Source organism: Octopus sinensis, linkage group LG24, assembly GCF_006345805.1.
Source record: "Octopus sinensis linkage group LG24, ASM634580v1, whole genome shotgun sequence".
NCBI lineage: Eukaryota > Metazoa > Mollusca > Cephalopoda > Octopoda > Octopodidae > Octopus > Octopus sinensis.
The window spans coordinates 15,323,419-15,342,197 of NC_043020.1; the positions used below are offsets into that span (position 1 = coordinate 15,323,419).

At 40.4% G+C, this 18,779-nt stretch overlaps 1 protein-coding gene across 2 annotated transcripts in view; it reads left to right on the forward strand.

The window, feature by feature from the left end:
* The window catches only part of LOC115224089 (DNA polymerase theta-like), a 59,793-nt gene that overhangs the window by 40,239 nt on the left and 775 nt on the right, over window positions 1–18,779 (forward strand). For both annotated transcript variants that reach the window (XM_029794891.2, XM_036512810.1), the window contains exons 19-28: window positions 112–240; window positions 2,322–2,615; window positions 3,279–3,491; window positions 4,230–4,357; window positions 6,945–7,314; window positions 8,411–8,545; window positions 10,251–10,435; window positions 10,993–11,104; window positions 16,116–16,240; window positions 17,511–17,661. In XM_029794891.2, coding sequence (XP_029650751.1) covers window positions 112–240; window positions 2,322–2,615; window positions 3,279–3,491; window positions 4,230–4,357; window positions 6,945–7,314; window positions 8,411–8,545; window positions 10,251–10,435; window positions 10,993–11,104; window positions 16,116–16,240; window positions 17,511–17,661 — 1,842 coding nt within the window. The remainder of the gene's footprint in view (window positions 1–111; window positions 241–2,321; window positions 2,616–3,278; window positions 3,492–4,229; window positions 4,358–6,944; window positions 7,315–8,410; window positions 8,546–10,250; window positions 10,436–10,992; window positions 11,105–16,115; window positions 16,241–17,510; window positions 17,662–18,779) is intronic.

Genomic DNA, 18,779 nt, shown 5'->3' on the forward strand with positions numbered 1-18,779 from the left:
TGTTGTATTTGTCAGTAGACTGTTAAAACAATTATTACAATTTATATTTTTTGACTTGTCCAATAATTTTATTTAGTATTGATTCTGAGAACAAAATTTTCTGTTTAAAAGGAGTCCCGTTGAAACATTTGAATGATAAGGATACTCTAAAGTTTGAAGGTTCGCTTGTGGCTGGTTTTGCTGTATGCTGGAACAAACATGATGCTTATTATGTAGCCTTAACAAAAGACAACTCAATAGGTGAGTCATAAAATTTAAATGAACATTTACTGTTGTTAATTACTGAGCTGGAGGAGGCAATGAGATGTCAGAATTGTTAGCTCACTGGAATTTTGTTCATCTTTATGTTCTGAGTTCAAATTATGCGATAGTTGATTTTTTCCTTCCATCCTTTTAGGGTCAATAAAATAAGTACCAATTGTGGACTGGGGTCAAAGTAATCAACTTATCCCCTTCCCCTGAAATTTCAGACATTGTTCCTACAGTGGAAAGGATTATTATTATAAAGGCAGTGAACTGGCAGAATCATTAAGCACATTGAGCAAAATGCTATGCGACATTTTTGTCTGTCTTTACATTCTGAGTCCAGATTCCGCTGAGGTCAGTTTTGCCTTTCATCATTTCAGAATTGTTAAAATAAGTACTATTTGAACATTGGGGTTGGCGTAAACGACTTACCCTCTCCCTAGAAATTGCTAGTCTCGTCACTCATTTCGCACTCCCAATATTATCCCTTATCATGTAAAAGGGCACCATTCGAGCATGATCGTTACCAACGTTGCTTCACTGGCACCTGTGCTGGTAGCACGTGTAAAAAGATTCGAGCGAGGTCATTGCCAGTACCTATTTCTTTACTACCCAGAAGGGGCTAAGCACAGAGAGGAAAAACAAGGACAGACAAACGGATTAAGTCGATTATATCGACCCCAGTGCGTAACTGGTACTTATTTAATCGACCCCGAAAGGATGAAAGGCTAAGTCGACCTCGGCGGAATTTGAACTCAGAACGTAGCGGCAGACGAAATACCGCTAAGCATTTCGCCCAGCGTGCTAAAGTTTCTGCCAGTATCGCCTGACTGGCACCCACTACACTCTCGGAGTGGTTGGTGTTAGGAAGGGCATGCAGCTGTAGAAACTCTGCCAGATCAAGATTGGTGCCTGGTGCAGCCATCTGCTTCACCAGTCCTCAGTCAAAATCGTCCAACCCATGCTAGCATGGAAAGCGGACGTTAAACGATGATGATGATGATGATCACTTTAAAATCTATTCCTTGTCTGTTCTTAATGTTTGCTGCTCCTGTGCCACAAAGTCTGCTTTCTCTGTTAGTCTTAATGTGATACTATTGAAGCTCTTACCATCATCATCATTGCAAATTAATGTCAGTTTTTCATGCTGGCATGGGTTGGACTTTTGACTGGAGCTGATATGGTCGTGCGCTGCACCAGGCTCTATTGTCTGTTCTAGCATGGTTTCTACAACTGGCTGCCCTTCCTAATGCCAACCACTCCACAGAGTGTACTGGGTGCATTTTATGTGGCGTCAGCACCAGCTTTTTTTAATGTGACAGCTGTATGAATGCTTTTAATGTGGCACCTGCATCAGTATCAATTTTGTCTTCCTGGGTCTCCCTCTTCCACAAGTTCCATCCACTTTAAGAGGTTGGCACTTTTGTATGCAATTATCTACATCCATTTGCATCACATGACCAAACCAACAGTCTCCTCTCTTGCACACTGCATCTTATTCTTATGCTTAACTTTTTCCTCAATACACTATTGCTCTGTTCATGTGTACACTGACATTACACAGCCAGAAGAGCATGTTGACAAACTACAATATAAATTAATTAATTATTCTATCACTAATTGTTGTTTTTCCTGTATTGTTTTATCATACATTATCATACTCTATATTGTTAAGTGAAGGCGCATAGCTCAGTAGTTAGAGCGTCGAGCTTACAATCGTGAGGTTGTGAGTTCGAATCCCGGACCGGCTGCATGTTATGTTCTTGAGCAAGACACTTTATTTCACGTTGCTCCAGTTCACTCAGCTGTAGAAATGAGTTGCGACGTCGCAGGTGCTAAGCTGTATCAGCCCTTTGCCTTTCCCTTGGATAACACTGGTGGCATGGAGAGGGGAGGCCGGTATGCATGGGTGACTACTGGTCTTCCATAAACAACCTTGTCCGGACTTGTGCCTGGGAGGGTAACTTTCTAGGTGCAATCCCACGGTCAGTCATGACCGAAGGGGGGTCTCAATATTGTTTTATCCTACTCTGTTTTATCATATTCTGTTTTTGTTTGTTCAAATATTTCAATAGATGAACCTGATGACACCCTTGCACCACCACCAATTGACACAACCATTAGTATTGACGAGAGACTGCAGGCACTTAGAAAGATTTTTACTGCACACAGTCATAGTGATATAAAAATTGTAGCCTTTGATGCAAAGGCAACTTACCGTGCTGTAACCACTACTACCTCAGTGGCACCCAGATATACCTTCATGGACCCGAAAATTGCTAGTTGGTTGTTAGACCCTGGTGCAAAAGAGTATAACTTTCACCAACTAATCTTCTCCTATCTGCCATCAGTACAGCATATTCTTGATGGTGAGTTAGTGTTTCTTAATTATTTATTATCTTACTTAATTTAATCCTTTAGCGTTTAAACATTATTTAATTTCATAATCAGGAACACAACTTTATTCTCTACATATATTATTAAGTTTTCATAATCTCTCTATATATAAATGGCAAAATGTCTGCATGCGTGTCCTTTATACAAATCCACAATTTTTCAGTTAGAGGGCTTGCACTTTCTATGGTCATTCAAAACCATCTAAGGGTGGTCGTGCACATCTTTACATTTCCCCAGTCACCCCGCAAAGACATTAAAAAATCAATAGAAGTGACTTTTTTGTGAATTTTCTATCCAAAACCCAATCAAAATGCCCGAAACTTGATACGCCAATTGAATGCCAGCTAGCTGTATGTGATTGGTCAGAGATTTGGAGAGTACTCACGTGTATGTGTGCATGCCCTAGCACTATGACCCGGTGCCGGGTCATAGTGCAAGTAACTATTTAAATTAGTGGTTCTCAACTGGTTCAGAATTACTGCAAGTTCCTAAGATAAATTCTCAAAGGGTTCAGAATCTGTTGTAGTCTTTCAACCCATTTTAAAGCCAACGTGCATATTACAACACTTGCTACATACAACACTGAGACTCTATTCAAAAGACTCTGTTATATTTCTCATTTTCTTTTGTTTCAGATATTGGTGGAAATCATGGCCATGGTAGTTTGGGATTGACCCCAACAAATGCCAGCCCTGGGAGACGACGTTGCACTACTGAAGCTGTCTTGATATGGCATCTAATGAAACATCTTGAAGAAACTTTGACAGAAGAACAGTTGTATGAACCGTTTATTAATGTTGAGATGCCTCTCATTAACACAATTAGTCGAATGGAGCTGAATGGATTTGGTATATTTTTGTTTGTTTTCTCTCCACCATTCTTTTTAGCTATTTATTAAAAGACAATATTTATCTTTATTTTTCTTAATTTTCCTAATCTTTTCCACTTTGTTGCACTTTGGGGAAAATATCTTCTACTATAGCTTCATCATCATCATCATTTAACGTCCATTTTCCGCGCTAGCATGGGTTGGACGGTTCAACTGGAGTCTGGGAAGCCAGGAGGCTGCACCAGCTCCAGTCTGATCTAGCAAGGTTTCTACAGCTGGATGCCCTTCCTAACGCCAACCACTCCGTGAGTGTAGTGGGTGCTTTTTACGTGCCACCGGCACAGGTGCCAGGGGAGTCTGGCAGCGGCCATGATCGGTTGGTGCTTTTAACATGCCACCGGCATGGAAGCCAGTCAAAGGTCAGCCAAAGCCTAGTTAGTGAAATTTTAGAAGATGAAACTGTGGAAAACACGTTGTAGGTACCATTCCTGTTCTTGGGTAGTAGACTTAATCCATCACCCAGAACCTAGTTTAAAACCACCACATGGCCCTTGGGGTGGCTTTAGCAGAGTTTGTTCTGTTATAAGCATTTAGGCTTGGTCTTCATTCTTAGAACAACTTCCTATTTTCTTCCCACCATTCTCAGCCTGCCTTTCACCTTCTGACTCGGCCATTTAAGTAAAATGAAAAAAACTCTCCACTTTTCTTTACTAAACTGTAAATTATTCTCTTCATCTCTAAATTTCTGTCTCCCCAGGATTCAGCACTGAAGAGAGTGAAGTTCAGAAGAATATTATGCAAGCCAAAATCAGTACTCTTGAAGAAGAAGCTTACAGTCTATCTGGTCATCCATTCAGTTTGTCATCCACAGATGATATTTCAAAGGTATGTGATTTGTTTAAATCAGTAATTCTCAACTGGGGTCTATACAACCCCCTAGAGGTCCAAGCAAGCAAAATAGCTAATTGGGGATCTACAGCCAGAGCCGGATTATGACCCATAGAGGCCCTATGCACTTAAAAGATTTTGGTGCTTCCATATATATGGAATTCAAAATATAAACAATGATAAGACACAGTATAAATTTTTATTTTTCAAAATGAATCAGAACTAACAGTAAGATGGAAAATAATGTTTATTTTTCTATACTTCTACTTTATTTATATTTGAAAAGTTTTCTCCCACTTTTTTTAATTGCAGTCTTTGATCAGCCCCTGAAAATTAATTTCACGTAACACATCTGCTTCTATATTTAATAGAGATAAGGCACTCTGAATATTATTTTAGCAAGTTTAAAGTGATTTCTTTTGTACTGTAAACCATTTACCATTTCTGTGGTACCCTACTTCTCTTGATGTCCTAGCACATGCTTATTTTGCTTAATGGTTAATCCAGCGCTGTCTACAGCATTATTTTAGGGGTCCATGATAAAATTTTGGTTTAGATGTCATCATCATCATCATTTAGCGTCTGCTTTCCATGCTAGCATGGGTTGGACGGTTCAACTGGGGTCTGGGAAGCCAGAAGGCTGCACCAGGCCCAGTCTGATCTGGCAATGTTTCTACGGCTGGATGCCCTTCCTAACGCCAACCACTCCGTGAGTGTAGAGGGTGCTTTTTACATGCCACCGGCACAGCTGCCAGACGGGGCTGGCAAACGGCCACGGTCAGATGGTGCTTTTTACGTGCCACCGGCACAGGGGCCAGGCGAGGCTGGCAACGGCCATGATCAGATGGTGCTTTTTACGTGCCACCGGCACAGGGTCCAGGCGGGGCTGGCAACGGCCACGATCAATGTATTTAATGCAAAAGACAGCTAGGCTTCTTTCTCTTATGTTTTGCCAAGTTTAACATGTTCTTTCAGAGAGTTCTTTTGTAAACCTTCACAAGGCCACTGACAACGTTTCATTGTTCTTAACTCTGGGCAGGTCTTCTTGAGAACAGCAATGCACCACATACCTCAGTCCTCTGTCATCTCCTTTGTAAGACTCAGCATTTTGAGATTGGCCCTTAATACTTTATAACATATCTTCCTGGGTCTCAGTCACTTATCACACTCATATCAATAGGCGCAGGAGTGGCTGTGTGGTAAGTAGCTTGCTTGCCAACCACATGGTTCCGGGTTCAGTCCCACTGCATGGCATCTTGGGCAAGTGTTTTCTACTATAGCCCTGAGCTGACCAAAGCCTTTTGAGTGGGTTTGGTAGATGGAAACTGAAAGAAGCCCATCGTATAAATGTATATATGTATGTGTGTGTGTGTGTATCTTTGTGTGTCTGTGTTTGTCCCTCTAGCATTGCTTGACAACCGATGCTGGTGTGTTTATGTCCTCGTCACTTAGCAGTTCAGCAAAAGAGACCGATAGAATACGTACTAGGCTTACAAAGAATAAGTCCCGGGGATGATTTGCTCAACTAAAGGCGGTGCTCCAGCATGGCCACAGTCAAATGACTGAAACAAGTAAAAGAGTAAGTGAATAGGTGAAAAACAAAATAGAAAATTTTGAAAGACGTATCTGTAAAAATGGTTGAGAATTCTTGGTTTAAACTCTTGCATTGAATATGTTTCTAAATGCCTCAGCTTAGTTTTTACTATCATCACCATCATCAGTTTATATCTGTTTTTCATGCTGGTATGAGTTGGAAAAATTGTGATAGCCCAAATCAGCTTGTTTGGAGTTACTGCCTTTTTTTAGACAACACTGAAAAATCATATCTTATGTTTCTAAACTTAGATGCCCTTCCTAACACCAACCATTTTACAGATGCATTCTTCTTCATGGCACCTGCACAGAGTGGTTGTCATTTCTTTGGCAAAATTAGAGTCCTCTCTATCCTACATTGCCTCTGTTCATTCCATACAGACATGATTGAAGGACAAATAAAAGCAAGAGTATTGATATGAGTGTTATAGGGGACTGAGACCCAGGAAAACATTCTATAAAGTATTAAGGGCTAATATCAAAATACTGAGTCTTACAAAGGAGATGACAGAGGACTGAGATATGTGGTGCATTACGGTACTCAAGAAGACCTACCCAGAGTTAACCGTGGTCTTTTCCGTAGGCTTTTCTTTCCACAGATAAACCTAATCTGTTTTCCCTTTCTGCATTGACATTTCTGTGATACACAATCCCTATTGATCGGCGTTTTTTCCCACGATCCCTTTTGATCGAAATTCAACCCACTTTTTTCTCTCTTCTTCCTCCCAAAAAGAAAAGCTCTACTTTGTATTTAGTCCCTTCTGTGTTCGCGAACAATGAAAAGTTGTCAGTGGTCTATGATTCACAGAGAGCAAAGATCTTAAGAGAGTGATCTGTGTCAATGAGGAGGAAGAGAGAGAGATGGGGAGGAGGGAATGAAAAAGAAAGTGAGTGGTTGAAGGTAGATCATGGTAAGAGAGAGTGTGGGTGTCATTTTGCATACCTTTAATTTTAATCTTGATTTTGGTTATGATTATTCTTTTTGTTTTAGGTTCTGTATCTTGAACTACAACTACCTGTAAATGGTAACCCAAATGCTGCTGTTCCAAAAGTACCATATAAAACTCTGGGACCAAAAAGAAGGCTTGCAGGTTTTAAATCTCATTTCAGCACTTCCAAGCAAATTCTTGAAAAGCTCAAAGTGTATCATCGATTGCCAAGTGTGATCCTGGAATGGCGTCAAATTACAAACTCACTCACAAAAGTTGTATTTCCGCTATTGAAAGCCAAGGTACACTTAGCCAAAATGAACATGTATCGAATATTCAGTATTTGCCAGCTTCACACAGCAACTGGACGCATTAGTATGTTTGACCCAAATCTTCAGAACATTCCCAAAGATTTTCAAATTGATCTACCAGGTCAGTTGTTGTTGTTCTTGTCATCATTGTTGTCGTTGTTGTTGTTGTTCCTACTCTTCTCCCCCAGATCGACCTTGATTAATCCAGACTTATGATCAAAGGCTTTACTTCACTTATTTATTCATCTCTCTTGTGGACTTGACCCTTTTGTATTCAAAAGGCGTAGGAGTGGCTGTGTGGTAAGTAGCCTGCTTACCAACCACATTGTTCCGGGTTCAGTCCCACTGCGTGGCACATTGGGCAAGTATCTTCTACTATAGCCTCGGGCCCACCAAAGCCTTGTGAGTGGATTTGGTAGACAGAAACTGAAAGAAGCCCATCGTATATATGTATATATATATATATGTGTGTGTGTGTATATATATATATATATATATATATATGCATGTGTGTGTATATGTTTGTGTGACTGTGTTTGTCCCCCCAACATCGCTTGGAGTATTTACGTTCCCATAACTTAGTGGTTCAGCAAAAGAGACCGATAGAATAAGTACAAGGCTTACAAAGAATAAGTCCTGGGGTCGATTTGCTCAACTAAAGGCGATGCTCCAGCATAGCCACAGTCACATGACTGAAACGAGTAAAAGAATAAAGGAATATCAGGTTGAAATCTTCTACTGTTTTATGGTCAAACTGACCTGATCAGGCTTCTCACACCTACCCTACAATGTCATTCTAAAAGTAAATAATCATGTCACTGAAATTTTCAAGCTACAAGATAATGTTTGATAAATTCAAAACAATATAAAAAGCACTACTTTTGACATAGTAATCTGATTGCTAAAGGGTTAAGCATGTTGGTGTCATCATTATTATAGTCAACATGTCGACAAAGAAGCTTCTACGTGGTCACTAGGGCTGCTAGAAATAGCAGATAACTACATTATGTAATGTGGTGTCTTGGACATTGATTAAATAAAAAAAAAACATAATGATCATGAGTGAAACACCTTCGATTAAAAGTCTGCTAAATCTTGGAGTTGAATAATAATAACAACAATTATTACCTACTTTCTGTATTATATCCATATTTCTTGTTAGTTTTTTATGGTTTTAGAATTATCACCAAAACATTGGAAACAATTTTTATTTTTAGATGTAATAAAAGAAACTCCTGTCACGGTTCCTGATGCAAGAAAATCAAAACATCGTCATTGTAAGCGACAGACGAAATCCAATTGTGGTCAATCTTTTGCTGTCAGCATGAGAAATGCTTTTGTTCCTTTTGAAGGTAATCTATGTTATTTTAGACAAAGGACAAGTAACCTGTAGCCTTTAAAACCCTTAAGCACAATTAAAAAGTCTGGATTTTGCTTTAGCCCTTTCGTTACTGTATTTATTGGCTGTAGCCAGCACCGCATCGACTCGCCTCCATGCTGGTGGCACGTAACAAACACCATCTGATCGTGGCTGTTGCCAGCCTCGTCTGGCACCTGTGTCGGTGGCACATAAAAAGCACCCACTACACTCACGGAGTGGTTGGCGTTAGGAAGGGCATCCAGCTGTGGAAACACCGCCAGATCTGACTGGCCTGGTGCAGCCTTCTGGCTTCCCAGACCCCATTTGAACCGTCCAACCCATGCTAGCATGGAAAGCGGACGTTAAACGATGATGATGATGATGCTCTGTGTTTCTTTTAATTACTTTAAATATAACAAAGAATTTAGTAAAATAACTTAATTATCATTCAGCTAGTGTTAGGAACATAAATTGCGACTAAGGCTTGGTGGAATATTTTAATTTAAAACTTATGAAAACAAGACATTTTACCACAGAGCCAGAGCCGGTTTTGGCCGGGTTAGTAACAAAAGGGTTAAATCAGTACTCGGCAACCTTTTTTCACTTGCGGTACACTTATATTCTTTTCAAAATTTGGCAGCACACCTGAACTATAAATATAACTAAAAGTATGGGGAAATAATTATCTTCAGGTTACATTGTGAAGGTGCATGGCTCAGTGGTTAGAGCGTCGAGCTTACGATCGTGAGGTTGTGAGTTTGAATCCTGGACCTGGCTGCATGTTGTGTTCTTGAGCAAGACACTTTATTTCATGTTGCTCCAGTTCACTCATCTGTAGAAATAAGTTGCGACATCACAGGTACCAAGCTGTATCAGCCTTTGCCTTCCCCTTGGATGATGCTGGTGGTGTGGGGAGGGGAGGCCGGTATGCATGGGTGACTGCTGGTCTTCCATAAACAACCTCGCTCGGACTTGTGCCTGGGAGGGTAACTTTCTAGGTGCAATCCCACAGTCAGTCATAACCGAAGGGGGTCACAACATTGTTGCACACCTAGCATCATCTAGTGGTACACCCGTGTGCCATGGCATACCGGTTGCAGAGCACCGCTTTAAATAGATAACTTAGCACTGCTACTTGAGCCCTATAAAAAGCATTGGTGATGGTGCTGTGAAAACACTGGTGATGGTACCATGTAAAAGGTTTTATTTTAAATTAATTTATCCAAAATGTGTGAAGAACTGCGGGAAGTTCTTGTTAACAAACAACGGCAGTAATTTTATTCAGCTGAATACACGTCATTGATTGGTTGAAATTACCGAAATAGGACTACTTTGACATGAAATTACTTCGTAAATATAATTTTTCTCAAAAATTTTATTCAGCTGAATACACGTCATTGATTGGTTGAAATTACCGAAATAGGACTACTTTGACGTGAAATTACTTCGTAAATATAAATTTTTCTCAAAAATGCTAAGAGTAAAAGATGTTTTATATGACACATTCTACCAGTGTCCGAAGCTTGAAAGTTATTTAGTTACAAAAAATTATTTTTTAACTCTGTCGGTCAAAAGATAAAGATCCAAATCTCAAATGGACCCTAGTTGAGAACTACTGATATAACAGCTAAAACTAGTTAAAATTTGTCTTTCATCAAAACAATTCCTGAAATAAAATCTCCTTTTATATCCTGTAGGTGGCATCCTTGTAGCTGCTGACTATTCACAGTTAGAACTTAGAATCATTGCTCACCTGTCGAAGGACATGAAATTGACGAATATACTTAATAGAGATTGCGATGTCTTTAAATTAATCACTTCAGAATGGAAGAATATTCCTGTGGAACAAGTCACAGACAAACAAAGACAACAAGCCAAGCAGGTTCTAACATTTTTGTCATTTATTGTTGTTTTCTAGCTGTGTGCTTAAGTTCCATGTTCCATACCACTTACACAGCTCTTTTTGTTACACAGTAACAAAATTAAATTTGTTTTTTGTCTTCGGTCAGTAAGTCTTATTTCCTATTTGTTTCTATTTAGAAATCAAAGGCAATGACTACTATTCCCTTCAAACTTTGCTTTTGTCACTTGGACACATATATACATGCATTTGTCTGTCTGTCCGTCTGTCCATCCATCCATCCATCCATCCACAAAGAACCAGACACAAATACTACATTTCTTCTGATGCTTTAACAATTCCACCAATCCACTATTCTGAACTGGCATAATATTTATTGATCCCAAAAGGATGCAAGTGCAAAGTTGACCTTGGTAGGATTTGAACTCAGAGTACAGATATCCAGAAGGAAAATCTCAAGACTTTCTGTGTAATGTTCTAATGACAACCAGCTCACCACTTTCCTTTCCTCTCCCAACTTACTCATTAAAGAGAAATTTTTTTGTTGTCTTTAAAGATTTCACCATCCTACATTTCAGATTTGTTATGGCATGATATATGGTATTGGTGCCAAGGCTTTGGGTGATGCATTAAATGTAGAGGAAAATGATGCTACAGTCTTCATGGAAACATTCAAATCTAAATACCCTGGTTAGTAAAATTTTGACAGTCACATAATGTATCTCACCTGGCAGTTTACTGAAATAAGTTTCATCATCATCATCATCGTTTAACGTCTGCTTTCCATACTAGCAGGGGTTGGACGATTTGACTGAGGACTGGCAAACCAGATGGCTGCGCCAGGCTCCAATCTTGATCTGGCAGAGTTTCTACAGCTGGATGCCCTTCTTAACGCCAACCGCACCGAGAGTGTAGTGGGTGCTTTTACGTGCCACCGGCACGAGGGCCAGTCTGGCAGTACAAGCAATGGCCACGCTCGAAAATGGTGCTTTTTACATGCCACCTACACAGGAGTCAATCCAGCGGCACTGGTAATGACCTCGCTTGAATGTTTTGTTCACGTGCCAGTAAGGTGATGCTGGTAACGATCACGCTCAAATGGTGCTTTTTACATGCCACCAGCATGGAAGCCAGACAGCTGCTCTGGCAGTGATCCCACTCGGATGGAGCTGTTTAATTAATAAAATTATAATTATTTTGACATCATCATCATCATCATTTAACATCCATTTTCCATGTTGGCATGGGTTGGACGGTTTCACAGGAGCTGGCCAGCTGAAGTCCTGCCTGGGCTCCATATCTGTTTTGGCTTGGTTTCCATAGCTGGATGCCCTTCCTAATGCCAACCACTTTACACAATATATTGGGTGCTTTTACGCAGAACTGGCATGGGTACTTCTACATGACAATGGTACAGGTGCTTTTTATGTGGCACCAGCACCCATGAGCCTACAAGATTAAGACCACTCAGCTGATGAGGGATGCAAAGGACAATGCCTGTATGCATGCTTGATGTGTCTTCTCAAGCCCAACAAACCACTGGAAGTCTCAGTCCCTTGTTATCCCCTCTGTGAGGCCCAATATTTGAAGTTCCTTTCTCACCACTTTGTCCCATGTCTTCCTTGGTCTTCCCTCTACAATTTGAGATCAAATTTTAGGAGAAGAAAAAATGCTTTTCAAGATTAATATTTACATTATGCTCAAATCATTTTAATCTCCATTTGTCATCAAGAGTTTTATTTCTGGACATGTATGCAGCTGTAGGCTGTATTACTCTTTACTCTTTTACTTGTTTCAGTCATTTGACTGCGGCCATGCTGGAGCACCGCCTTTAGTCGAGCAACTCGACCCCAGGACTTATTCTTTGTAAGCCCAGTACTTATTCTATCGGTCTCTTTTGCCGAACCGCTAAGTGACAGCGACGTAAACACACCAGCATCGGTTGTCAAGCAATGCTAGGGGGACAAACACAGACACACAAACACACAAACACACATATATATATATATATATATATATATATATACACATATATACGACGGGCTTCTTTCAGTTTCCGTCTACCAAATCCACTCACAAGGCTTTGGTCGGCCTGAGGCTATAGTAGAAGACACTTGCCCGAGGTGTCACGCAGTGGGACTGAACCTGGAACCATGTGGTTGGTAAGCAACCTACTTACCACACAGCCACTCCTGCGTCTATTACAGGTTGTTAACTTTAGAATGTATGCTCTCAACATTTAGATTTTTACATTTAGTGTTTGGAGGAAGGGCTGTTGCTTATGACCCCAGTGAGCTTGATGCTGTTAACATTCTATTTAAATTGTTGCAGATCAATACATACAGGAAAGACGTACTTGTGATGGTATTCACCTGGGGTGGGTTGAGATGACTCCAACCAACAAGTTCTTATTTCTTTACTGCCCACATGGGGCTAAACATAGAGGGGACAAACAAGAACAGACAAATGGATTAAGTCGATTACATCGCCCCCAGTGCGTAACTAGTACTTAATTTATCTACCCCGAAAAGATGAAAAGCAAAGTCGATCTCGGCGGAATTTGAACTCAGAACATAGCGGCAGACAAAATACCATTAAGCATTTTGCCCGGCGTGCTAACGTTTCTACCAAGCTCGCCGCCTTTCCAACCAACAAGTTCACCATGTCCCTCACAAATGCCTCACATTCCAGTAGGTAAAGTAATGCTTCTGACTGCAGCCCAAAAATCTGGATTACAAATTTGACAAATGCTCCACTGGGAGAGCAAACATGTTGATTTGAATCTTGTAGAGTGTCAGTAGCTGGTGGGGAACTGAAATGTTTTCTGGGCTTGAAAAGAAGGGTCTGTCATTGACTTGCAGTTGTAGCTATGCTAAAGATGTGCTTTCATCATCATCATCGTCATTGTCATCATTTAGTGTCCATTTTCCATACTTGGCATGGGTTCAGATGGTTTGACGGGAGCTTGTAAGTTGGACAGCTGCACCAGTCTCCAGTCTCTTTTGGCTTGATTTCTATGGCTGGATGCCTTTCCTAATGCCAACCACCCTACAGAGTGTACTGGGTGTCTTTCACATGTCACTGCATGGGTGCCTTCAGCATGTCACTGGCACAGGTGCCTTTTATGTGTCACCAGCAGAGGTGCTTTTACATGTCACTGGCATACCATTACATGCCGGTGGCACATAAAAAGCACCATCTGATCATGACCATTTGCCAGACTCGTCTGGCACCTGTGCCGGTGGCACGTAAAAAGCACCCACTACACTCATGGAGTGGTTGGCGATAGGAAGGGCATCCAGCTGTAGAAGCATTGCCAGATCAAACTGGGCCTGGTGCAGCCTTCTGGCTTCCCAGACCCCAGTTGAACTGTCCAACCCATGCTAGCATGGAAAGCGGACGCTAAACGATGATGATGATGATGATGATGATGATTCCAAGAGATGAGTGGAACCTCAGGTGGAAAGTTTTAATAGGAGATTTACATGCCTGATATGATTGAAGGCTTTGCTAATGTCTAGAACAGTTATTCTCACCCATTTTTTTTTTTACCTATGGACCCCTTTCATTCCTATTTTACTTTACTGGACCCTCATAGTCATTCAATGTTTAAAAACTCCTGCACCTCAGGATGGCACTGCCAGTATGAACAAGTTTTAATGAAAGTTATCTGGTGGAATGAATTTCCAAGCCAACATATTTCAAAAGAATTATGAAGCGATTTTTCAAATTATCTTTTCTAATTTTACATGTTAGAACGCAGGCAAAATTTCATTGGCTGTATTGGTTTTTTAGTGATGGAAGGCAAGGTTTATGATATCGGAGGAACATCATCTTCTTCCATCATTCTTCTTCTTGTTCTTTATGTAGTTCAGGCTTTCGGCAGACGAAGAGAAAAGACTCCAAGCATAAATGTTATTTACAACTGGTTTATTTACAGGAAAGGTGAAATGTGCTGCTCTCAGCTACCATCTTAAACTCTGATAGTGTTTAAACCGGCTATATCTGGCCCAAATATTCTACTCATTTTATGCTCAAACTGGCCAGAACCAGTATCTCACACCTACCCTGCAATGTCATTCTAAAGATAAACAATTACATCTTTCAAATCTTGAAGCTACAATATAATACCAGATTAATTTTTTAAAATGTAAATGAATAAGGATTACTTCTGACATATTAATTTGAACATTAAAGGGTTAAACTCTGATAGTGTGGGTGCATAGCCACTGGAGATAGACAAGCAGAAAACTCTGCCAGCGTTCGTGTTCAGCCAATGATGCAGTGTAAAACAGCGCCAAAAGAGGCTGGTCTGAAGCGGTTTCCCATTTATATAGTTTTCTCCATCGCGAGCTTCGTTGTGATCTTGCGCATGGCAAATGGATGCAAGTGAGGTCTCGCTCCACTCTTAGAGATGGCAATGGCTGCCACGAGATCTCATCCAATATGACGCTGGCTATTTGTGCTGCTACAGTTCTCAACAATTTTTTCCTACAGACCCCTTTGAATCCTGTTTTACTCAGATGGACCCCCAAAGACATTCAATATTTTAAAAAATCCCATAATAATTTTATAATTAAATATTATTAGGAATTGTATAACTTTCATCATTATCATCATCATCATTTAGCGTCCGCTTTCCATGCTAGCATGGGTTGGACGGTTCAACTGGGGTCTGGGAAGCCAGAAGGCTGCACCAGGCCCAGTCTGATCTGACAATGTTTCTATGGCTGGATGCCCTTCCTAACGCCAACCACTCCGTGAGAGTAGTGGGTGCTTTTTACGTGCCACCGGCACAGCTGCCGGACGGGGCTGGCAAATGGCCATGGTCGGATGGTGCTTTTTACGTGCCACCGGCACTGGTATCACAGCTACAATTTCCATTGATGTTGATCGATTTCGATTTTGATTCTGATTCTCACTTGCCTCAACAGGTCTTCACAAGTAGAGTTTTGTGTCCCAAGAAGGAAAGGTATGCATAAGTGGACTGGCTACATCCCAGGTAGTGGGCATGGGTTATGGTCTCACTTGTCCTGCCGAGTCTTCTCACGCACAGCATTCTTCCATAGGTCTCGGTCTCTAGACATTTCCTCGGTGAGACCTAAAGTTCGAAGGTCGTGCTTCACCACCTGTCCCAGGTTTTCCTGGGGTCTACCTCTTCCACAGGTTCCCTCAACCGCTAGGGTGTGGCACTTTTTCACACAACTATCTTCTTCTATTTAAATCAGTGATTCTCAACCTGGCTATGTTAAGTCTAAAAATAAACAATCATATCATTGAATTCTCAAGTTACGAGATAATACATGATTAATTCAAAACAAATGCGAATAAATAAGCCTTGCATTTGACAGTGTAATCTGAATGCCAAAAGGGTTAAAGCTTAGTCTTCAAAGATGAGATTAATTAGAAAAATTATATCAACAACTCATTGCAGTTATTTAACCCTTTTGTTACCATATTTCTTTTGAGATACTTTGTGTTTCTTTCAATTTATTTTAAATATAACAAAGAATTTAGTAAAATAACTTAGTTATCATTAAGCTAGTGTTAGGGACATAAATTACGACTAAGGTTTGGTGGACATTTGTACTACAGTGCTAGAGGCTATTTCGGGTGAGTTGGTATCAAATAGGTTAATCACATTTAAATGTTTATTATTTTTTTTCCTTGTTTCTTGATCTTGATTTTTATTGTTTTGTAGGTATGAAATCTTACATTCAAAATACTGTAAAACAATGCAGACAAGATGGCTATGTAAAAACAATTACTGGCAGAAAACGCTATTTACCCAATATAAACAGCTCTAATTCATACTCTAAACTTCAGGTTAGTAATTTTATTGTGGGGTTGCCTCTGGTTATCCCAATGTGGATGGTTTCAACCTTTTCTCTCCAATAACCCATAGGCGCAGGAGTGGCTGTGTGGTAAGTAGCTTGCTAACCAACCACATGGTTCCGGGTTCAGTCCCACTGCGTGGCACCTTGGGCAAGTGTCTTCTGCTATAACCCGGGCCGACCAATGCCTTGTGAGTGGATTTGGTAGACGGAAACTGAAAGAAGCCCGTCGTATATTTATATATATATATATATATATATATATGCGTGTGTGTGTTTGTGTGTCTGTGTTTGTCCCCCTAGCATTGCTTGACAACCGATGCTGGTGTGTTTATGTCCCCGTTACTTAGCGGTTCGGCAAAAGAGACTGATAGAATAAGTACTGGGCTTACAAAAGAATAAGTCCCGGAGTCGAGTTGCTCGATTAAAGGCGGTGCTCCAGCATGGCCGCAGTCAAATGACTGAAACAAGTAAAAGAGTAAAAGAGTATATCTATTATGACTAATTTGGTCTTAATTGGGGATCAAAGGAAACACCTCATATGTTTTGTTCTCATCTGATTTAGGAACATAATCAGCATCCTGTCAAACAGTGTATGGTCTTAATGTAATTGCCATAAACCAATTCAAAAGAAGGTTTTTATTCAAACTTTGTTCAGCTTGCTGTCTGATCCATTAATCATGGCTGCCCAACGATTAAGACGTGTTGTTCTATATTAGGTAAAGGCAGCATCCACTCATCAACATCAGTCGACACTGCACTGTGTTTTTGTACTCAATACAAAATATGATTTCTATATTTTTACCTACTATTTACTATTGTAGAAGGGAATTAATGATAGAATATTATAGCTCACTAGCACGATGACCCGGCAATGCCGGGTCTTCGTGCTAGTGCATGCATATACAGCTGCGTGCGTGCGCACATACACGCGAGTACTGTCCAAATCTTCGACCAATCACATACAGCTAGTTGGCATTCAATTGGTGTATCAAGTTTCGGGCATTTTGATTGGGTTTTGGATAGAAAATTCACAAAAAAGTCACTTCTATTGATTTTTTTAATGGCTTTGCGGGGTGACTGGGGAAATGTAAAGATGTGCATGACCACCCTTGGACGGTTTTGAATGACCATAGAAAGTGCAAGCCCTCTAACTGAAAAATTGTGGAATTGTATAAAGGACACACACACAGACATTTTGCTGTTTATATATATAGAGATAAGAGTAATTTATGAGATTTCTCTATTCTGTATATTGTCAGGCTGAAAGGCAAGCTGTTAATACAACAGTGCAAGGCTCAGCTGCTGATCTAATGAAGATAGCGATGATAAACATTGATAATGAATTGATAAAGACATTTCCTGCGTCTTCTCAGCCCCATACAGTGGATAATATGATTGAACATGCCAAAAGTAAGTATTTTTTTTTTTTGCTCTTAGGTCTGGGGAAAGATGCCTTTCGAGTCCAGGGCAAGCAATGTTGTTAGTGTTTCTCTTAAACAGATGCAAGTTGTTAGTTTAGTTTGGCTGTCCTCCTGGACACTTCAGTGATTTCATGTGAGCATGCCATCTATGGTGGTCCTCATCAATTTTTGCCATTACGCTATCCCGAAGCAAGTTGTCCACATAAGTTCAATGTTTTCTTTCTCTGTTGATTCTTCATTTAGCTGACTGCCATGAGACCAGTTGACACACAGGTCCTCCTGGGTGCCTGATGCAATGATCAGCAATTCCCATTTTTCTCTGCTGAATCTTCTCACTCACTTCGGGTAGATCTTGGTAAAGCTGCTCGTTGGTCAAATGAGCTCTCTGTGTAACATTCAGAGCCATTATTACCATTCTCGTGTAGCAGCCATCTATTTTTCAAGCTTTTTGGTGGCAACAGGAAAAAAATTGCAGGAGGAGGAATAAAACTGGGAATGGCGTTGGGTACAAAAGTGGACACAATATGGGTAATGAGTGAGTTTTTAACGAAATTAGAAATATCCATCCAACCTATGCTAGTGTAGAAGAATGGGTGTTAAACCTAGGTTATGAAGTTTAGTGTCAGTTACTTCTCGAATACTCAAATACTGCTCAAATATTAGAAAATTTTCTCTTGACAGGTTTAATTTGATTTAAATTCATTTAATTCTGTCATATTATAGTGATATCTTTTCAGAAATGCATTTTGGTAGGAAATAACATTTGCTACTCAAGGACAACAATCGTGTAACACAGTGTTATCATCATCATTGTTTAACGTCCGCTTTCCATGCGGATGATTTGACTGAGTGCTGGCGAACCAGATGGCTGCACCAGGCTCCATTCTTGATCTGGCAAAGTTTCTACAGCTGGATGCCCTTCCTAACGCCAACCACTCCGAGAGTGTAGTGGGTGCCTTTACGTGCCACTGGCACGTGGGGGTGGGGCAGTCAGGCGGTACTAGCAATGACCTTGCTCGAATCTTTTTACACATGCCACCGGCACAGATGCCAGTAAGGCGACACTGATGTACTAAAGAAAGGAGAAAAGTAATATTCTTCAAATGT